Source organism: Apostichopus japonicus, chromosome 14, assembly GCF_037975245.1.
Source record: "Apostichopus japonicus isolate 1M-3 chromosome 14, ASM3797524v1, whole genome shotgun sequence".
NCBI classification, from domain to species: domain Eukaryota; kingdom Metazoa; phylum Echinodermata; class Holothuroidea; order Aspidochirotida; family Stichopodidae; genus Apostichopus; species Apostichopus japonicus.
In genome coordinates, this window is record NC_092574.1 from 21,823,267 (window position 1) to 21,847,399 (window position 24,133).

Genomic DNA, 24,133 nt, shown 5'->3' on the forward strand with positions numbered 1-24,133 from the left:
TCATACAAGAACTAAACATATTCAGTCAGCATTCGAATGACATTTTTTGGTTTTTAAATTAAGATATAATGCGTTTCATCCTGTGATTTAATCCGTTATGGTATAATTATGTACACATGTGAGTTAGTATTTTGCTTATATTACCCATACAGGAGCCATAACTACATTTCCGATTTGATTACAGACTTTTAAACAAACAGGAAATCGCTCAATTCGAAATACTGTTCTTCTTTTGTCTAGATTGCGTCAGTCTGATCTTCGTTGTGTCATGTGTTCTTGGGGTAGACTTTGTCGCAATAGAGTGTTACCTAGTTTATGTTAACCAAATATGGTTTGACCGGGAATAGAAAATTGTTTCATCCTATATACTACTAAAGTGGGGTGGCAATCCTTGTAAGGGTTGCCATAAAAGGCGAGGGTGGGTGAGGGGGGGGGGTCGGAAGATAAAGGCCAACGTATACATTTTGCAGTACAGTATAGTATTCTTAACTTAACTACGTATGACGGGAAGTGAACTTACATTCTTGACGTATGCACATGTGAAGTATCGTATTTGTGTTGTTTCAATTCAAAGAATATATTTTGATTAAAAAAAAATGCTGCCAATACATTCACACAGTGTGGAACTGTTTCAATTCTTATTTTACTTTTTCGACGAACTTCCCATGAAGTTTATTAATTTACCGTATGTGCTAACTTGATACAACATTGACGAGTAAACCATTCTATTTAATTCGTGCCGGTGCTGAGCCATAATAACTGCATGGCCACTAGAAAACACTATTTGGTCACTTTGAAAATCAAAACACACACAAAAATTTGTTGAAAATTTGTTTCGCGTGCTGTAAACCGTCTTGTACAGTCATATATAGGAAGCCATTCGTTCATTATGAGTAGTATAGGTTCGTCTTGACGATTATCGAAGACTAGGTCACAACACTCGAGTTGCATTGGCATCATTTCAGGCTCTTTCACTGGGCAATTTTTGTGAACGCAACAATGTTTTTATAAAGGGTATATATATATATATATATATATATATGTAAACAACTGTATATAAACCACCAAACACCGACAAGGGAACCACAAACAACAAAGGAGTGAACACCGAAGAAACGCAAAAAAAAACCCACCAACTGAACGGACGCAAAAGAGCGTGCACCAACAGAAGAACAATACTCCAACAACCCTATAATTCCTGGTAATCCCGATGAGGAGCCTATATAGTCATGGAGCATAACTTGAAGCTATCAGTTGTCTGATGATCGCTCAACGCCAACCAACCAATATATATTACGATTTTCATGTATATATATAAATAATTGAAAACGTAAAGAGAAGGAAAAATCCAGAACAGTGAAAAACTTCCAGCCTCCACCGGGACTCGAACCCGGGCCTCCCGCTATATATATATATATATACATATATATATATATATATATTATATATATATTATATAATATATATACATTCGACTGCCAAGTATTGCTGACGAAGGTCCCATTGGGACCGAAAATTCCAATTAATTTTCTTAAACATTATCATACTATTATATAAAATTATGTGTGTTTTTAAACCATGCTCGTTCACCGTTCGGTGGAGAACATCATGTTAAAATCGAAATGTCATGCCCTGTAACCATGTTCAAACCATGGAAGTAATATCCTTCCTCAATTTCCACTGCAGTCTATACACTGGGCCTACAGCGACGGTGATGACGTCAGAGGAATCGGGAGAAATAAAAAGTTCACGACCTACTTTAGCAGTTCATACACTGCTCTACTTTATAAATCAGAAGAAAATAATCATGAACATGTAAGGGCGCAGTATGATAAATGTCATTCATGTTCCAGTCTACTCACAGGTCACCAGTTTTCTCCTCAGATAGGTTCCGAGCGAGGGAATGTGGGCGGGGGGGGGGGGGGGGTTACCTCTGTAGTTATTAGTCTTCGCTTTCACAAAATGTAAATTACAATCTTTGATGCTTGCAACATCCTATTAACTCTGGTATACCATTCACACTTAGCCTACACACCTATCATTCTTGCCCCAGTCCCCATGCTTAGACTAAAGGAACTCTACCCATCCTCACAGTCACATCAAATCTCTTTGAAGGGGCATTATAATTGGGAACCTTATCCTGCTTCGTGGGTGTAACAGGAACTCCGGGTGACAGCTTCATGATTCACAAGCTAAGAATTTATGGTTGAGTGGTCTCTATTTAAATATCAAAGAACTATTTGTTTACACGATGACGTCACATGACCGTTAACAATTGCACGTACCGAAGACTAAACGGCAATACAACAAATTGTATAGACTGAGTTAATATCCAACTGGTAGCATTGAGTGTATTGTACAAACGAACGAAATACAAGTGCAGACTCTCGGCCTAAACTTAAGATTCCCATAACACACAGTAGAGTCCCATGTTTTACTGAGGCCAAACTATTGTTGTTGGATTTATCTGGTGGGATTTATTCGTTGTAGAAACAAGTTGGGAAGTGCATAGTCTGTTTCTGGGTGAAACGTTTGTTTCATTTAGAGGTAAGCAATTCCTTCGACGTATGTATATTGACTACCTGTAGGCTGTATCCTACTTTCCAAATTTAAGATGTTAGGCAAACAACATACGGTCACGTTAGGCTTGTTAGTCATTACATTAGGCCAAATTGGTGAAGTTAAGTGATCCGAATAGCGAGCATGTGCCAAGCTTGATTTAATCGTATAAATAACACAGGTATGTTAGATAAGTTAGTAGTATTATAACAGGCCCTGCTTAGAAAGTGAATTAGGATTCTTTGACATTAATTAGGCCTAGGCAATGTTATGTTGATAAGCCTTAGCCTATCCAACTTGGTAGCCTAGGGGGCCTGTTGGTAGTGTTACTACTAGTACTCGGCCTAAAGAAATGGGGCAAGTAGGCCAAGGGCTAAGTGGTTAAAAGGATTGTCTGGTGGCCCAAAGAAGTTACCTTAAAAAATAGTAAATAATTTTCCAAACATGTTGTCAAAGTATGAGAACGCTAAAGTTGCGTTTGACAGAGAAACAATTTTTTAATCGTTATGGATAGACATTTCAATAATGATTTGAACAGTACAATACGTGACGTCAGCTCTGCCATAGTAGTTTGTGTCATAACCCACCCTCCGCACAGTACCTATACGGTAATCACAACAAAAACCGCGTTTGTATACAGATAAATTTCTTCCTTAATTTCTGGTGAAATTTCTTAGAAAATAGATATGTTTTCAAAAACTCCTTAAGCTGCCATGTACTAGATTGGTGGTTCCGTGGTCTTTGTGTAACACAAGGTAAATTTTAACAGCAGAATCTTCGTTGTTTAGGCTTAACATCGCGCTTTCCAGCTCCAATGCGAAGAATGTTCGCATGTAGGCTATACTCAAACGTTGACAATCGGACAGTTCTGCAAAGCTTAAGCTTCTCAGTGCTACATTCTGCTCTGACAACGATTCTGATAAATTTCTTCCATAATTTCCGGTGAAATTTCTTATAAATTAGATATGATTTCAAGAACTCCTTAAGCCGCCATGTAGTAGATCGGTGGTTTCGTGGTCTTTGTGTAACACAAGATAAGTTTTAACAGCAGACTCTTCGTTGTTTATGCATCGCGATATCCAGCTCCAGCGCGAAGAATGTTCAAGTGTATAGGCTACTCTAACGTTTACAATCGGACAGTTCTGTTGAAACCTAAGCTTCTCCGTGCTACATTCTGCTCTTTCGATGTAACTAATACTTTCAAGTTTCATTTTACTGTTTATTTGATCCGTGAATTTTATTTCAGGGCTTTCGCATAGCAGTTTATGAACTGTGGTTTGAGTGTGAGTGTACTATGTGCAACGCAATACAAGTACACCAACTGGGCGTCTTAGGATAAACGTTCGCGAGTATACTGTACGTTATATATATTAGGCAATCCAATGTGCTTACACGTGAGTTTACTTGCTGCGGAAATGGGAGTGCTAACTTCAAGTCACCTGTTTTGCCTATTTGCAAGCACTACGTCAATCACCATATTAAAGCGTTCGAACAAATGGTACTTTTGGTGAGAAACTGGTGAATTTGAAAACCAGATTTCTACAAGAAGAAAACGTCGAATGGCGATAATTTTTACATGGTTTGAAAGAGAAAAATAATAACTACAAGGACAATGTATCAAATTCTTCCACCAGACAATTCCTTTAAATAAGTTTGGCCCTTGGACCTAGCAGTCAGGCAGATGTTACATGTTAGTAAAGAAGACATGCATCCTTGCTTCAGCCTATCCTAAGTTGTATTATGATAGACCTAGGCCAAACATCAAAACGTTAGTTTAAACCACAAATTCGGTTATAGTGTACATTAGCAGAAGGGGCATAGAGAAAGGGGTTTAACTCACACTTATTAATGCGATGGTAAGGCTATCAGTAGTGAAATTGTTGAACCGAATAAAGGCTTGGCCTTGGTCGAAGGGTTGCCTTAAAATTTTGCCTTCCACAGAGAAGGAAGCTTTGGTGGTGAGCATTTACTATTTTAGCAGGTTAAGATAGATGTACTTGGTAATTTAAGTGAAGTCTCTCTCTCACCATCTCTCTCTCTCACTGTCACTTTTACTCTCATATTCAGGTGGTTTCATCCACTCCACCAGAGGGGCCACCATGTCCATTGCTGGCAGCTATGCTGAGTCTATTTACTTTGAGGCCGCTTATCAAGGTATTATTGTCATTTTATTTTAATATAGAATATCGTCAGGATTGCATAGATCCTTTATTATCAATAGTTAGCAACTTCTGATAATACTACCACATGTCACATTTTCGTGGATAGTGCTTATGAATCATCAAAAGTCCCAAGCATCGCAAGAATTGCAGTTATATCTAATCTGTAATGGTTTGAAGGTTAATTTGGAAAATTAAATATGGATGGTTTTCATGCATGTTAGGTGTTATAATCATATCCATAAAAAGTGCACAAAGTGGGAAATTCTGAAACAAAGTCATCATTTGAAGATAAATTGAATGATTGACATTTTACACAACATTATTTTACACATCATTATAACTGTTAATGAAAAACTTTCTAAGAAGGGACAAACTTATATTAGGTTTCATGTAAATAAATTGCTGACAAAATTATGAATTAAACCATTCTTATGTTGACAATTAAGTTCTCCGCAGATGCTTCTTGAAACTCACAATCTTGCATTTTTGTGTCATGAAGAGCAAACAAACAGTGTCAGATATGGTAAATTGGTTGTTTGTAATGTATATATTGGACTATGTACTATCTGGTATGATCATCGTCATAATTCAAACATTTACATCAACTGTAAGGGAACATTGAATCATAGAAACTCAAATTTCCGTTACAACTTATCATCAGTTTGAATAAGGCACAAAACGGTTGCTTCTGTGAGCGTTTATCAGATTCCAGGATGCTGGCTGTCGTACACAATTATGAAAATAGCAGAGTCAAATCGTTGAGTGGACTTTAGACGTTGTATTCTGCCAAGTCACATTAAGCTATTCAGCATTGTACTGTATAATAAACATATATGCATCATGATAGAATCTTATCAGGAATGGTTCTCTTTGTACTACATGATGTTTGTCTACAGTCAATCAGCTCATCTTATCATAAAACCACTGTACCGTGTAGTATGCGTTATTATTCATAATTTCACAGTCGTCGTAAGTTTACACAGCAGTACTGTATAGTACGTATTAATCTTAGGCAGCTCTTGGAACATCATGTCCTCTGCCCCGTACAGTAACTTGTGCTGAAAATAAAATCAATTAATGATGTTTCTTCTTGAACAAATTTAAGGTAAAAACTGAAACAACACTTTACTGTACAGTATTGCCTATAGCAAGCCTCAAGAATTACAGTACAGGTGTGCCTCAGCTACTGGTAGTACTGTAGCCCTCAAGTAACAAGTTGTTAGAGTTGTATCTAGTGTCTGCGTTGTTGTTGTGTAGCATTTTTATTAATTTGGAAATGCTGTGAAAGTGCTAGATATTACATTTCCAAGAAAAACGTTCTCTTATGTAGTGGTCATATAGAGTGTGTACAGTATATGGAGTAGAAATACTGTATATGCAGGCTTTTTTCTTAGAGACGTAAGATAACACACCATCGCAGGCCTACAATAAATGAATGTGGGAAGTGTGATTTATCGCATGCAGTAAAAAAAAATGATGAAATTGCAACAAAAACAGAAACAAAATTAAATGGAAATCAATATTATATTTCTTTCATCAACCCACCCCATGCTTGAATTGGTCTTATAGTTCATGTACTCTCAAAGGGCCTGTAACTAGATTCACAATATACTACCCTCCACCAGGAAGAGAATTGAAATCACACACCAAATGTAAGACACACACCCAACTATATTGAGTCGTGAGTGCCACTTTTAGCACACCTACAAGAGGTACTACAGTTCGGCAACCTTGAATTTCTTGAGGCGTGCAATTTTTAGCATGTGGAAGTTAAATGACAAGGCCTGTATGTGTGCATTTTAAGCCAGCAATTATTACATACCATGTATTGTTAAGTTTACAACTTCTTGTAGAATAATTGACAAATAAGAGTGTTTACAAATTGCAGCCTACTTGATAAAAAAAAAAGTTTTATGATACAGTGCAGGCTTCTTATATCAAAGAATATGAATAATGAGACTACTTTTCATAATATCAGAAATTAAATATGTTTTGGTCTTAGAAATGTCAGTCATGAATTTCATGATCATTTTTGTTTTACACTTACAGTCATGAAAAGCAATTAGATTAGTTGAAATTGTTGCACAGTCATAAAAAGTATACATCTAAATGATGAAAGAATAAAACTCCCAGGGTATGACTTTTAGCCTGGTTTGTCATCTCTAAATTACACCAAAGGAAATCATTTGTGAAGGTTCAGGACTCCAGGTGTTCTAAGATTTCAACGCGCAATAAATGAATGTTCTATCAAGAAGCTTAAATACAACAGTAAAAATTGTAATATGAAAAGAAAGATGGGATGAGTCCAGAAAAGTGGTACATGATCTAGATTACATTTGTTGTTGTTTTTTAACACAATTTATATTTCACTTGAGCTGTTAAATATGTTGCTGGTGCATAATGCGTTGCACAGTACTGTGTGTTTGTCAATGTAATATGAGGTTTATTTTTTTATTTATATGTATTGATTTTTGTGTGAGCGTGTGTGTTTTACATTTTTCCAAGCTATTGCTGTACATAACAAGTTAAGCACCAATTGAAAATCCTCCACTCCAGTATCAGTTGATGGCACAATCTGTTTTTTCTGTACACAGTTCATAGTACTTGTTCCCTTTTTGTAATATGAGCATGTAGTTCCATGTGGGACACTATAAGAGCACCTGTTCATTGCATAGAGTGAAACGTCAAAAGGTCAGGGATTGTCAATTTGTTAAATTTAAGCAGAACTTTATCAAAGTTGATTCTTAAAGTTGATAGTGATCCACAATACTGCCTGTATTGTTTTATGATTGTACACCAAGTATTGTATGGCATGACTGTACAGCAGATCTGCAAACAGAACATAACAGGGCTAAATGTGGTTTTTAGGAACACTTTAAAGGTCCCTCTCACCATGCACATTTACAGTACAGGTTAGGTCAGTAGTGTCCATTATAGCCTGAATAGTCGACATGTACCCAATTAGGATCAGATTTTTCTCTGCTTATATTTAGCATGCAGCAATAAGCTCTTATTGGTTAGGCCTTATTTGGCCTGTGGGCCGCCTATATTGAGAACCCACAAAGTACAACACTGTAATACTGTTGCCATTACAAGAAACTTGGTAAAAGTTTTTACTTTTTACTTTTTTACACAAACTAGTGTGAGTTTGTGTTAGAAGTAGTATGCAGGAAACCTACATTGTTTTTATCACACATAGAGTGTGTATATAATGACCTGGATTTAGCATTTTACCCGTTGTAACCACATCTCTACCAGTAGCCTAGTCTTCTACAAGGAACAATAAAAAACAATACCATATGCTGATATGTGTGTTTCAGTGTAAAAAGAAAGGGCAGAAAAAGACCCACATAATCACCATATTTTAACATGCTTGAGAAAGAAATCTGAAGAGAAATCTGTGGGTAGGAAGTACTGTACAGATAAAGAGTGGCTCTTGCTATACTTGTAACACTTAGGACATTAACTTATATATGGTTTGTAGCTCGAGGTTGTAGTCATTCCATCATGTAACATACATGTGCATAAATTTCCAAAACAGTGTTGTACACATATCTGTAGTGGGTGTGAAAAAATTGAGTTCTGCTTTAGATGCATTGTAGCTAGAGCCGGCTGTACTTACTGGAAAATGTACTGCGTAAATCATTCATGACAGTGTATAAAACTATACATACTGTGTGTAGTTTGAACTTTAACCTAGACATATTGTGTCTAGCCTGATCAGAAACAAAATCATAAAAGGAAAAGATAGATTTTCTACACAGGTGCACGTATTAAACAGAACTGGCATCCAACAACCCACTTACAAAATTACGGTACATACTGAACAAAGTATTGATACATAGCATGTACTGTAGGTACCAAGGAATCAATTAGTTTCCATGTGTTACTGTATGTAACAAATATACAAAATGATATACACCAAACTAGTACATTTAGTTATGTAAAACTGTATTCTATAGCACTTTTGGTTAATGTATTCACAGAAATCCAGTATGTTATGACATGTCTTCAGTAAATTGTATTTTGAGCAGATGAATTTAACCTCCAAAGAACTGTTTAAAATTGAGAGTAACTCTCTTGAGCACAGAGCTGCAAGTCTACTTTTTCAATTCAGTTCAATTCAACTTTATTTCAACCAACAATGTTCAAAGAATTTACAGTGATGTGTTCTGACAAGAGACTTAAAACATAATAAATGGTTTCAGGGGATAACACAAGGAAGCTACTAAAAGCTTGTGGGATGTTAATCCCCTGTCACAGAGAGACAGTATTAGGGCCTATTCCTTACTTTAGTTTGTCTTCAAAATACATTGGTCATATTATTTCATATACTGTACTGTGTTACTGTACCAATTACCTGTACAATCCCTCACTCTACCTGCACTGAACAAAGTAGTCTCAGGTGGTCACTTTACAGGGTCTTTGTACAATCCTTATTGCCCCCCCCCCCCCCTTTGCCCTCTTGATCCTGCCATTGGAGATGTACATGTGTATTGAGTTTCTTAAATATATCTTATCATCAAATGATTGTGTGCTTATCAAGTTCAATTGTAATTTGTTTTGCATTTAATGTATGTTTCTTGCTGATAAAGTTCCAATTCCACATATATCTCAACAGTTCCTGGGCCATGCAAGACTTGCTGTTTACGGTGTCCAGTCCCAAGCCTGTTAGCAACAGGATACTTTGTTGCAGGGGTAGTAGGGTTCTGCATCACAGGCATCAATGCATTCTTTCTAACTGAAGCTGTTTTTCCTGAAGACCTTGACATAAGCTTTACTTTATCAACCTGGTGAGTTCAGAAAAATTAGTTTTACATTAATACTGTATGTACACACACCTGTCTTAATTTGTTAAGTAACGGAAATTGTACATGAGCTGGCTGGCATTCATAAAAATTATCCTTTCAGAGTCTTTATCTTTCCTCATTAGATGGTTTACCTTTGTGAAATAGGTTGCATTTGCATCGTACTTTAAAACCTACATAGAGGCAGGTTGAAGATCAATGAAACCACACCAGGCATCAGTGAAATAACCGATTGATATCCAAACTGTCAGCCAGCTAGTTCAACTCATAAATGGCCTCCCTCCAATGTTCCCACCAGATATTTGTTTCCACCCCTTGTTATCATCTTGTATGATTGGGGAAAGGGGGGGGGCAGGCAGAATTGTTCATTTTATTAAAAATTTATTTGCATGCTGATTAACTTTACATCTCCAAATTAGTCTTACCTGTCTCATCGTTGCAAATGCATTTCGATCTACTGTGCCTAGTTGGCAAATGTAATATTCATGTTTGATTACTGCAACCCCTATTGACCCACTGTCATTATAACTGCCTGCTTTCTCTTCTAAATCTAATATACTACCATTCTGAAGTCTTTCAATCTTTCTCTAACAATCGTTTCCATTCTTGTTTATCTATGAATGGCCTTTCATTTAGGTGGAGGTCACTCTGACACAGACTCTGACCTCTGTGCATTCCTATTTTCCAATATATATATTTATATAATCTGTCTGTTGGTACCAAAATGGGTGTAGATTTCTTGCATAGGACATTTTACCTTGGGGCAATATGAGCATATTTATTTGTACATAAATCACACATTTATAGTCCTCCATGAGGAGGGGGAGAAACATCCAGGAGGGAGGGGTGGGGGGAGAGGTTGTTGGGAACCATGTCAGAACCTCTCACAGCCTGATTTTAAAGCCTGAGAAAACTTGATCATGTACTCTAAAGAGTTTTCTATCAAAAGTTAATAACATTGGTCACAAAGCACTTGGAAAAGAGGAGTTGAAAAAACTGTGCATACAGTAGAAGGTCAGTAATTTAATTTGCACATACATGTATACTTGTGTTACATCAAGGTACGGTAACAGTAGCCTATAGATCTATACTTCACACATCGCACAGTACTACTCCTAATCAGTAAAAAATTGATCGAAATCCACTGTACTGAAACAAAATACAAAGAGGGGTGTGTGTGATACCCCACCAGGGTGCAAATTTTTACATAAGAAGGTCATTGTTAGCCATTTGATGTGTATCTACTTATTGGATGCATATGTCTCTCTCCCTTTTGATGATCACGCCTAATAACAGAAAAAAAGAAAATAGACATTTAATACCTTAATCCTAGCCATTGAGTGATTTGAGCTCAAGTTCTCACAGATATCTTGGGTGTGTAAATAAATTCATAGGGACAGACCTGAAAATATTTTACCACCTTCCCAGGAAATTAAACTTTTGATAACCATATATATCTGCACAGTCTCTAGATTTGACCCCATGGAGGTTTCAAATGGACAGATCATAGGAAATGACCTTTTTTGACCAGGGATGTATAAACTTTATATAGTAGAGTGACTCTATTCAAGGGAGACTTAATTTTAGTCCATGGTTGCAGCTGTTATGACATTAATTGTCAGTTAAAATTTCCTCTTGTGATTTTGCAGACAACTGTATAACCTCAGTATGTCATCATCTATTAAATCATCGATCCATTTTGACTTAATCATCTTTTGGGGCAAATGGCTAGTTGGCTACAAAATCAAAGTATTGCTGGACAATTAACCCAAGTAAAATGAAGCTTGAAAATTGTGGCACAAATTATCATAGAAAGAGTATCGTGTTCTAACTGTGTCGCTGCAACGACAACATTGGGAACAGTTTGGTTTTAAGTTTTCAAGCATATTTATATTATACTGTATTGAATACACGTATCCATTCGAGCTACGATAAAAAAAAATCAGAGGGGTCGACCGCTCCAAGTCAGTTACAAAACAAGTCCAAGAAATACAAATTTGCAAATAATTATAGAATAGATTAAATATGAAACTAATATTGAGCACAAATATACAATTGCGGTCATATCAGCATACATGTACAGTAAATTATCTAGCGATTTGCAATGTTATAGTACTTAGATTTTCCCTTTAAATTTAACTGACCCCTGTTAGGATAATAGCATTAATAGGATAATTGTATGTGATTGAAATATTAAAGGCCATGTCTGAGGAAGGTAACATTGCATACAGAGATGCATTTAACCTACATGTTTCTTGCGGTTTTTTATTCTCTTCTCTCCGGTGTTGACCTCTTTCTCTTTAATTTTGTTTGGTTTCTCTTTAGGCGTTTCTTCATGATGATCAGTCTCATCATCTGGGGCTCCCTGAATCTCATCTTAGCAGTGGTCATGATAAGCTGCAGCTGCCTGGGAACCGGCGCCACCAGGAAAGAGTTTGTTTGTCGTTTTAGATCAAGGGCCAAAGGTCGTTGCCAGACCTGGGTGGTGAGTAGTAAAGCGAAGCAAGCTTTGGGGACATTATCGTCATCATCGTCAAGAAAATAATGTGAATAGAACTTTTACCCGAGGAGTGGTGGGATTGTGAATTGGTGATGTTCAAGATAGAATTGTGTCAGTCAAAAGAGTACATAAGTACAGAAAAAGGAAAGCCATTGACAGATTTTCTCCAGAATTTTTAGCTCTGCTTTGGGGGTTATTACTTGCAGACATAGATAAAAATCTGTGATGTGGGAGAGGCAAAAATTTGACCCATAACAAAATATAGAACAATTTTTAGATTTGAGATGTAAAATGTCTTTTTAAGTAAATTTTTTTAAATCACTGAAATATTAATTTAGTGTTAAATTTGCCCCCGTCGCTTCCGTTTATTTTTCACACGCACTTGACATCGTAGATGAAAGATTGTATTACATGGAATTGACTTTATAAATAGAACCATCAAACTAGGTGCCAGTTTGTCATCACTTCTTCCTGCTAAGTTTGCATCAGTGTGGTCAGAAAAGCAAAGATGGAAAGAAAATTAAAAACACCAAACTTGGGTGTTGTTTCTATGTATGCGAAGATAATTCAACACCAGATAAACATCTAGCATTGTAATATTTCTAGTTCATAACAGCAAAGTTGGTTAGCTGAACATGCACATTTATATATGTCGATCTGTCTATATTTAATATTTTGAAGCAGCGTTAGATTTCAAGTGATGTTTGGGTAATTTCTCTCATCTCAATCGTGAACCTTTTCCCCCCTCTTTTCAGTTGATGTTATTCATATTCTTCTTGCTGCTAATTTGGATCGGATTGGCCTTATTCATGATTCTCCCATTGGAGTTCTTCAGTATCCAAAATAGAGGGCAGTGTCAGAGTTGCACGGTCAGTGGGTCGGACACCGTCACCGATTGTAAAGGGGAGATTGACCTCAGACAGTGGGGTAAGTGTGTGCCAAAAAAGGGAACTGCTTTCACTAAGTGTACAGAACAGAAAGCGTAGTATGAATGAGCACTAGATGCTGGACGGTATGAAGTGATGACAACGACTGAATGAGAAACCGCTTTGCAGACCTCATGAGACTTCTTCAGCAGGACCACATAAGACTGTTTCACAGACTGCACAAGTTTTTACTATTTTCACCCACTTAATGATACGAACGAATTCCCCCCTGAAAATTAAAAATGATCTACAAAGTATCGTCGAGAGTGAAGGTGCAAGATTGCTAAATTTACATCGTTCCTCGCTTACCTGTCTCCCCAAAACCTTAGCACCCTCATTCTACCGTGCCTAGAATGTCCTGGTAACCTTTATAACAAAGTGCACTCTCTACGACCGGCTCCTCCGGTCACCGCCCTTCTGACTTGTGTGTGTGTTGGGCAGCATTAAATCTGTGATATCTTCAAAATGGAAGAAGTTATTTCATTTTCACAGCTGTTTGTGGAAGTTGTCACATGACAGTTATTTCTATCACTACATATAGACCAATGATAATGGTGGGATTGTCGTCTGCTTTAATTCAAGTTCAATTGCTAATCATCGGATCAATTTGCGCTATTTAAACTCTTGATTATGAAACAGCAGGAACAGTTAATTATAAACGATTAAACCATCAGTACCACTGACTCTAGAGCAATTTTCTGCTTAAAGGAACATAGCAATCGACTGAGGCAATATCCTAAGCTGAACATACTTTCAAAGAGAATCTGGTTTGCATTGTTAACACTAAATGTCCATTGTCCTGGAGACACTGTGCACTCACCAAACCTATTACCAGTTAACGTCACCACAGAATGATACGGATAAATATGTTAGGAAAACTGGGACTTTTTCAAGTAAACTTAGGCCTTCAATGCTTTTGGTTTTAAGTTTATTGTCATGCATTTTGTCTTTGTAATTTACCATGGTAAATTAGATGTCTTCAATTGATAGGAGGATTGTTGTAACAGTGATTAAGGTGAAACTATGTAAATATTATACAAATGAATTTGACCTTCTGACCTATAAAATGTATAAGAGTTACATTTCTTTGTTTCAAAAGTGCATGTATACTTCTTTAAATTTGAAAGCATCCTAATTATGGCTCTTCATTAATTCCAATTTTCGGTCATCATGATTGCATCATTCCAGTGCAGGAAGGGATAATCAAAGGGTTTAAATCCGGCTCTCCAAAAAGTCTATTTGTCAAATACTTTGCACGAATGCAATCTCCACATATTTCTTTAAGCATTGAAATTGAAGTTAAGCCGTCAATGTTATTTAATATCCTGATCGGAGCCTTCACCAGTGATCATTAACAGAAGTTATGACTTTCTGTTATGCTGATTGACACAGGCTACAAAATGTTCAATTTATGAGTGAAATCTTGCAAATGCAAATTGCCAAAAAAAGCCTTTTTTTATAACTTTCTTCTTTTTTCCTATTTTACAGCTTTGGCACCCTGGGATAGGGAAGAAGAATCCAAAGTCTTAATTATCAATGAGGACCTGGCAACGTTTTGCTCAAGTGTGAGTACAGTACACCCATCATGCAGCGGCGGTTTACGGACCAATGCAACATCAATTTTGGTCAAACTTCAGAGCATCTCCAATTTGGGTTCATTTAAACAGATATTTAGTAAACAAAAATGGGATTCAGTCTGGAAGAACCAAGTTCGTGGCATACGGAATTAGACAGTGTGCCACCTTGCCTAAGAATTGTGATATTTCAACACTAACTGCGCACCAAGTTACAAATTTAGAGTTTTCCACCTGAACTATTCGCCGGCCCTGGATCAAACCCACGATCTCCCAGATTCTGTGTCATTGCTTCTAATGCCATCACTTTCATCTGGCACACATAGGTATACATCTTGTAATATTAGCCCTGTTAAAAAGTTGTATTTATCATCATTTTTTTCTCCTTTTTGTTGCAGTCTGTTCTGTGGTGGTTTTGCTCAGCATTTGCTCTTAATTTGCTTGTCATTATATCACTGGTAGGTCTTCTTTTCTTTCAATTATATTTACTAGGAAAAGCAACATACGTTGTTGATAGATTTGCACCTTATCCATGGCCTTATACAAAATGTGTTAAATGTCTTCTTAAAAGTGGCAGCCTCTTTTAGTTTTAAATTGTGGTAATTTCAAGACGAATCGAACGACAGTGATTGTTCATTGTGCAAGAAGCTATTGAATATCAACTACCATGATGACCTCATAAATCACCCATTGTGATCCATTTCCAGGAGCAATAAAGGACAATTGAGCTAAAATATGGTATGCTCAGGTCAAACTTATCTCACTTCTGCGACAAGATTGTTACATTTAGTTGTTAACTATTTTGTCCACCATTTGTTTTCACACTTTTAGACCAGGAAAATCCCATATAAGAAATTTAAAGATTTGTAATGATTTCTTCAACTATTTGAGTATTCTCAGTTTTAACTGCTTCAGTTGTCATAATGTTTTCCAAGTCATCTGTCTGTAGATGTTGACAACTTGTTTTCCTTCAAATTCTCTCGAAGGTCCACTACCTGATAAACTTCTCTGCCAATTTCGCCAAACTTCGAGACCGATTCAAGGCGGGCTACATCGACAGAAGAACGGGGACTTACCTGACACGCTCGGACAATCTCCGTGGCAGCAGGGCGTCAATCAACAGCCGGGCGTCAATGAGAAGCAGACAGGCTCGCAGTAAACGTAACGGAGCCACCGCTAGAAACGTAAACGGGACGTCCACCATCTCGACCATTCAGACGGCAGAGTCGTACAAGAACGATGGTCTGCACGAGAGCCCCGACGAAATATCGCTCCACGACGTGAATACGTACAACAGAACGAGACACCCCGAGGACGAGCCGCCCAGTTACTCGGCTCAACCCAACTACGACTACCAAGACGAGTATTTCAAGGACAACCAGGACGAGTACGACTACGGCAGAGGCAGAAACTATCGCCGCGGCGACGAACCGGCAGACGAATACTACGGTGACGACAGAATGTGGGGCGGAAGCAAGCCGGAGGAGAATTACAAATTACAGCTGGGCGGATTCGATGACGAACGGGAAGATGAGGGTAGGTACCAGAACCAGGATAGGATGAGTACCTTTGGAGGAGCGACATACCATCAAGGCGATCGACAGGAGCCAGATAACTACAATAGTGACCCTTCCTCTTTACAATCTCAAGTATCGCAATTCAGGGCAAGGCAGGAATATTTTATCTGAGCAACAGTTTACAGACATTCCACAAAAGCCTTGTAAGCATAAAAAATTTGCAATCGCGATGGTCTCAGTGCAAAGAAAGAAAGTATGTTTTCTTGTCTGGTCTAGCCAGTTTTCTTATTCCTTTTTTTTATTGGGGGGGGGGAAGAGGAATGGGGAGGGGGATTGCAAATGAAGTCTGAAGATTGGAAATGACCCGAAATTTGAGTAGTTTGTTATGTTACATTCAAAATGCAAGAATACATCAGAGACAGCCTTAGTTTGTTGTTTCTGATATCAGAAATGTTGCATTTGTTTTCAAAGAGCTAAAGGATGACCCTGAAGGTAGTGTCAAGGGGTGACTATCCCTCCCCTCTCTCCCCCCACCCTGTTATTCTGTATTCAAAAGACCTAGACAGTTAGCATGGTATTCTTTAGACGAAATGATACCATTGAGCGAGAAATTATGCAATAGCGCCATGTAATATACTTTTTAATCTTCTAATGCTGCACTATTAATAAACAGAATGGAAAAATGAGAGTGACCAGAGTGTGGGTCAAATAGGACGGCAGTGGTTGAGTTATCGTTGTCGTTGAGGTGCGTAGAGAGCGAGATGTAGAGGCAGGGCACTGGAGAAGCTCACCATGTTGATGCTGTATTTCTATGTCATCTCATAGCAACGAAAAGAGTTTTAGTTTAAATTAAGGTGTTCTGAGGATTCAGTATAGTGTTTGATTAAAGAGAAGGGTTTGTTTGTTTGGAATGGAAGTTAGGGCAACTCCTAACTATGCACATGCCTGCATTAAGTTGTACAGCTTTCACGACCACCGTGCGATCTATCATCGCGGATATCAGTGATCTAACATTTAACAACGATTGGATGGCTGGGGATCAGTAATTCTGCAAAGTGCTGCAAGAATCGTGCAATGTACAATCCCCAAAATTTCCAATGCAGTTCATTGCTTATTTCTGATCATGCACATTTTATTGTAATTGTCACCCTAAAGGTTATTAATCTAGGTAAGCATCATGCACTACTTCAGAGCTTCAGACCCATCTCATTGATGTCTGTTACCATGGTTATCATGTCACACATGATTTAGGATCCTGTGAATATAGTATATCCAGAGCTGAGTTTTTTTGGTGAAAATTGCTTTAGACAAGTAAAACATGCTTCTATGGTTGTTTGAAAACCAAAGTATGTTGCCTAAAAGATGATTTCTATATGATGGAAGTTATGAGCGACTGCATTTCATGTAAATATTCTGGTTATCCCACAGAACAACCACAGAACAATAGTCCTGGTCACCTGGTTACAAGACATATAAGTTGTCTCTCTGATTTCAGTGAAAATCCTGAAAGCCCAGCTATAACATAGATCTGTAAAAAGGGTTGGTGATGGGTCCATTGCAGTGTAATATAAGTAACAGGTTAAGATGACAGGAAGATATTGCTACCTTTCTCCTGAAAAGTCCATACTATTGAGTGTATTCCGGGAAATAATGCATCATGCACATTTTGGTAGCAGTATTGGAGAACTTACAAATTTAGGTTCTCATAAAAGCTATGGTTCAGTGAGCATAAACCCTGCCATACATAAATTCTTCAATTCCTAGGAAAGGAACTGTATAGTTTTGTTATATGATAGATTGCACACATCCACAGTTTGGACGTCGACCATCGGAAGATTTTTCAAACGGACCGAATGTCTTCCATGAAAAGAAAAACAAAAGAAAATCCACAAGAAAAGCAAAAAAATACAAAAACACTATCGTTGACTATTCGTTGTCAACGTCTGTACAAATATTTGACTGTTTTTATACTCGATCCTACCTTGCCCGAGCTTTTATATTTAACGACAACGTGGAACCAAATCTAAAATACTGCCAATCATTTTCTTGACAGAAATATCAGAAACCAGTGCCTTGCAAAGCAGAGTCTATGTAATGGATGAAGACTCAGTGGAGGAGTGGTGAGATAATCACCCATCACAGTCACATGGTCAAAATTAAAAACAAAATAAAGGGGGTGGATATCTCCCCCCTTTAATTGTGCTAGAAAAAAAATCACTGCTTGGGTGTCAAAGCACTCTTTGGGGGTTACCAACTGCTAGTAGGATAGAAACTGACGTCAAATCCACACTCGGTGCTTTTTATGTTTTTATATGCGAATTTCACAGATGAGATTAACTTGTGCCAGTTAAAATATATGATTGGGGTTTACCATAAATAGGTAGGGATTATTACACCCAAGTAGAATCTCAAAGCTAAGTGGAGAGAAGATCTGTCCATCCTACTCTTTCTGTATAGTTATCATCATTATTATGATGTTTTTTGATGTATACGAGCTGTTAAAAAGCTATACAAACGAAAACTTCAGCTTACATTGAATTTTGTGGTGAATTTTTTTTGCACAAGGTTACGGTGAAAGAAACTTAAGAGTACTGCCAGATGGATTTATAAAACCATCCTGAGCATTTTTAACTCGGTACCAGGTGTGGGTTTGACGTTGTCATTTTAAGTATTACTTTCACATATCATTCCTTGGGTTCCTGCAAGGTAAATGTTTGTTTGGTCCCTGTCCCACTGTCAGTCATGCTTATCATTTAATGTGCTCGCTGTTAATCACCAACACCTTAAAGACTTTCATTTTTTTATTTTTTTTTTATTTCAATATTGAGTCAAGGGAGACAGTGTTTAGTTTTATTTCCTATACTCCTTCGTCACCATGCTGCGACTCTCTCATTCAAAAAAGTGTTGTAAAATTACGACCCATCATGATGGAGTGGTGTTTGGTCGTAAATGATCTCTGTTTAGTTTTGTAAATTTTTCAGAGTAGCACCAGAATGGGTCAGAAATGTGTTGCTATGACAAACTGTCAAACACCAAACATATTTACTGTAAGAGTATGGACTTTATTTGCAAGTTTCTGATTGGTTGGCCCTTTTTATTTGAGGTTTTTATTTGCTTGTTCAGTAGGAGGATTCTGCCAAATGTGCAGAAAGAAGGGATTTAAAAAGAAAAACAAGGGAAGAGTGTGCTATTCATGATTTAAAGTTGAATAATACTTGATATAAGAGACAACAGTTTTGAAAAGAAAACAAATTCTCACAATATGTATTCAAGGGGATGCTCCATACTTCATTGTTTACCTTATTCTGTTCTACAGATCCTTTCGATTCTTGTTTATTAATTTTGCAGTCAAACCAAAAGTTGTGAAGTAGCTCCATCAAAGTTTCACCTGTTAGTTTAACTAAAGAAGACCATTAAATATTAATCCAAAAAGCATGTTACATTTGAAATGGTTCCTTGTTTTCATGAATAGCAATGTTACATACTTCCAGCTTATAGAAATTGTCCATTAAATGTGTTTTCTTTTGTTTGCTTTAGAATTGTTCCTTTTATATACTATTCTTCCTTTTTCTTTTGTTTTAACTTCTCAGTCAGTCAGTCTGTACTTTTGTTTGTTTCTTTTTAAATTGTATATTTTCTTTTTAAAAATGCCTCATGAACTTTTCAACTTGTCATAATTCTTTTCTTACTTTTCTCTCTATATTTTCAACTCTTTAAACTTCAAGCTTAAGAAAGTAGTCATTCATGTCTTGAGATCAACCTACAGGTATTAATCGATTGATTATTCAATCGATCGATCGATTGATTAATGGAATGATTAATTGTATTCTATTCCAATTCTGTCCAAATTTATGGGTATCATTCTCCACAGCTGTATTCATGCAAAAGACTGTCATTGATTCCGAAACATTAATTCATATAAACTGCCATTACTTCCATCACTGCAAATTTGCTCACATGTGGAAATTTAAGTGCCTAACATATTTACTCATTTTATTCATACCGTCTGCCCAGCCATGGGTTTTGAGCCTAATGTTAAAGTATTCATCCAATTACCTTGGTTTGTATTCACTCCCCCCTCCCCTTCCTCTCCACCCTCCCAACCCTTCCATCCCACCCACAACCCATTCCCCTTACATGGATCTGATGTTTTGTTAAAGCTTTAACATAAAATGGTAGCAATCTAGTAATCGAATATAAAGTTCTGTGTAGCAAAGAACGTTTGATAAACTATAGTTACATTGCACATAATATACTATACTATGATAATAATCATTCTACCCTATTTTGTGCCAGCTCCATTGTCTTCATGTGATCTTATTCAGGATTCATTTATTTTCTCTGACTTTTCATCATCCTTAAACAGCAATTCATACTTACTCATCCACATCTTAATTCTACTCCTTGGTTTCACACTATTGGTTTTGTGAAAACAATTTATGCGAACCCTGATGAATGTAGGCTTAAGTTGCAATGTATTCATATCCATGCTAGATTTTGTAAAATAACTTTCTCATCATTAGTATACTCATACATACCGTGTTTCTGTATGACCCCAAATGAACTTTCTTAGTAGAATGAAATTGACCAAGAATTCATGTCACTGCCATGTTATTAGTTCTATACTTGTAGTCTAGGTAGCATTATCGTTCAATGAACCTCGACTTACACAAGGTACATAGTTAAAAACTATAACATGTATTCTGCGAAGGTCTACGAGCAATGATAATTTACATTCCTATATGTCTGATCTGAGGTAAATAGCATACATAGAATTGACTTGATGCATATATATATATATATATATGTATATATATATATATATATTAATGTAACACTTTGTATTCTACCCTCTAAATTTCATATATTTCGTATTCTATTAGTTCTATTCTCTCTGAAAAGTTATAGATGAGAATGAAGTAACTCATACTTTTCATTCTGCTGATGCAGACTACATTTATCTCCAGTTTATTCTTATGACAGACTAACGTGGTGGTATTCGTGGAATTAATGAAGTACAGTATGCACTCATTGGTCTTTAATACTACTTTGTATTGTGTTTGCAGTCTCAATTTTCTATCATTCTCATAAAATATCAAAGACTTAAGTCCAGTGACTTTTGAGTTATTTGTATATAAGTGCAAAGAACATGATGAACCTCTTTTGTCTTCATGTGTTCATTAGCTGAGCTCAGTGATATGTCTAATTTCCTTTTCGATCTTGTATATTTTATGAATGTTAAGGAGAAACGTCTGTATCCATGATAATATTGAGTATTTCATATTGGTCATGGTATCCACAAATGAAAATATAAGAACATATTCTCACATTTCATCTGAAAGTTGCTTAAAGGGGCATCATTTTCGTCTTTGAACCAAAGCAAACATCTTTACCTTGAAAATAGTGTTCAGTGAATGGTGTAACATAAATTATGGTCAAACTAAATTATTTATATTCAAAATAAATATCAGGCTCATCAGTTCATTTAGCAATTTTTGTTCTTGAAAGAACCATCACTGCAAACCCTGTTAGGCAGATTTGTAAATTTTCTGATAATTCAAGTTTTTAACCAATCACATTTGTTTATACTTTCTGCACCACACGTAATCGGGTTTCTTAAGAAAAGAGTTGTTACATTAGGTCTGTTATACACTCTAATAATAGATCAACACAAGTTAGTCTAATCATGAATCTTTTCCATTCATGGCCTAATTAATATGCACGATCATTTTCCATAAAAGAATGAAACAACAGAAAGGATGTTATCTTAATGTCGGACTGCTCCGCTTTAACGACAAATAATCAGCAGTGAAAATTCGGAGGGCGATCGGGTGAATGTACCCTTTGATGTGCTGAATATCACATTCAAATTTGGTGCTACAAACATTATTTGTAACCAGTAAATTTGTCAAACCTGGCGAAATTTGACAGTAGCCATTCTTGGAACATTTTTAAAAAGTTTTATGCCAATGCCATCTTGATTATAGGTGAGCGAGGGACAACATTGTAAGTAGTTAAAACAACATCTGCAATTGACAAGGGTTAGACATGGTTTCTGTTGTAGGGAAGGGGGGGGTGACTGGGTGAAGCTACGAGGACTTCTAGTTCTGGGCGTCACCGTCAGTGGTACAATAGCTGGTACTTACGTACCATAACATGTTAATACGTCAGTCTTCCAACTAATGCATATACGTGTTTTCTACACATTGCATAAGCCTAATGCATCATTAAAATAATATTTTAATGACATTGTGTTTATGTACTTTACTTTAAAGGTATAAAAATGCTTGCCAATTTGCTGTGAAATTTGATCCCTCAGAAACAATTGCTGATGACGAAACAAAAAATCATGTATAAAGTGTTTGATAATTAGTTAACGTATATTAATAACTGTATATAAACTTTGAAATATTGTAACGTTCATTTGTAACCATTTTGCACCACACAGGAACAGTTTTTGAAGATCACAAAATAACTTTCTTTGTAAATTATTTACGCTTAACATCGCTTCGTTTTAATGCGAAAAAGAAGAAGGCAGGAAAAAGAAGAAAAGTCACCATTGTGATGCTGTTCACAAAAATTCTTTTTTATGATTGTCATTTTTAGCAACATAAGTTTTATGTATATTTGGAAGAGAACAGAACTACTTTGTAGGATCCATTTGTGTATACCAACAGTTGATTTTTTATTTTAAGATAAAATCATAGAATTTGTCCATATATAGAAATACTGTTGGATAGCAGTGAAAGTTCAACTGGCTTTGAGAGCAATCACATGGTACTTTTAATAGAAGTATACATTGCATTATGAACCAAAATAAGAGAATGTAAGATGGAATAATAATAAAAAAAGAAAAAGAAAGATACATGTTTGTAGTGTCATATTTTTTAAGTTATTGAACTAGGTATGTACTATATATAGCACTGTGTGTATCCAAATTTGAGCAAGCTAAAACAATGTCAACAAAAAAAACCTTGCTCAGAGTGATTTCCTGTTGTTTTTTTTTTCAAATTATTTGCAAATATGGAAAAGCACTTATGAGAGATTGTTAAAAGCCCTATAGTAAAGTGAAATGGTTTGCGGTTACATACATACATACTTTTATAAAGTGCAAACTCCATATGATCAATGCGCTAAAATTTACCAGAAAAATAATACCAACAAAAATGTACAATTAATTAAACAGGTAAGTCTTAAGTTGTTTTTTGAACAGTGCAACAGATTTAGAATTACGTATATGAGAGGGAAGAGAGTTCCACAACACAGGACCTGCACTGGAAAAGGCGCCCTCACCCACCCGTTTCTTAGAAGATGACGTAAGAAGCAGGGTCCCATCCATTGCAGACCTGGTAACAGGACCAGATAATGGTGCGGTTTTCCGCTGAAGCATGTTAGAGAGATAGACCGGGGCTGCATTATTATTTATTCATACATTTATACACATAAAGACATAATTTAAAATGGATTCTTTCACGGATAGGTAACCAATGCAGGGCACGTAGAAGAGGTTTTGGGCTATCTAACCTATAGCTGCCGAGAAAATAAATTTAGCACAACGATTTTTAAGGCATTGAAGGCGATTCAGGTCTTTTGATGTAGCAACATAGAAAGGGCATTGCCATAGTCAAAACGTGAGAGGAGAACTGCGCGGACAACAGAATGACGAGTTTCTTTATCAAGATAACGGCCAATACGAAATAAATTCATGAGATGATAATTACATGATGAAACTAAGCTGTTAATCTTTTTTGTCATTTTAAAATCTGAATCAAAAATGATCCCGAGATTACGAACTTCACTGGAGGGGTTTATATATGGCAGTTTCCAACTTCCAACTGAAGTGGAGGTAGTTTTTGGAAACTTTGTTTTGTACCAGCTATGGAAAACTCAGTTTTATCATTGTTTAATTTAAGCTTATTCAAATTCATCCAAATCATAATGTCAGAGATACAGTCTTGTAATTTCTTTAATGCCAGTTCTGCTTCACCAGGTATGTTAGGGTTGAGTGATACATAAAGCTGAGTGCCATCAGCATAAGAGGAAAAATTAACTTTATGGTTACACACGGTTGACTAAATACTTGTAAA

The 24,133-nt window shown here is 36.5% G+C and overlaps 1 protein-coding gene across 3 annotated transcripts; it reads left to right on the top strand.

Moving 5' to 3' along the window:
- Positions 1 to 2,328: 2,328 nt before the first annotated feature.
- On the top strand, positions 2,329 to 22,909 carry LOC139979679 (uncharacterized). Of its 3 annotated transcripts, none has more exons than XM_071990703.1 (9): positions 2,329 to 2,547; positions 4,627 to 4,713; positions 9,343 to 9,514; positions 11,855 to 12,014; positions 12,785 to 12,956; positions 14,444 to 14,520; positions 14,928 to 14,987; positions 15,516 to 16,249; positions 18,100 to 22,909. In XM_071990703.1, the coding sequence occupies exons 2-8, from the start codon at positions 4,659 to 4,661 to the stop codon at positions 16,215 to 16,217; spliced, it is 1,398 nt and encodes a 465-aa protein (XP_071846804.1). In that variant the 5' UTR covers positions 2,329 to 2,547; positions 4,627 to 4,658; the 3' UTR covers positions 16,218 to 16,249; positions 18,100 to 22,909. The 3 variants fall into 3 exon arrangements, with proteins under 3 accessions (XP_071846804.1, XP_071846805.1, XP_071846803.1); XM_071990704.1 differs by having other exon boundaries at positions 15,516 to 16,065; XM_071990702.1 differs by having other exon boundaries at positions 15,516 to 22,909.
- Positions 22,910 to 24,133: the final 1,224 nt, after the last annotated feature.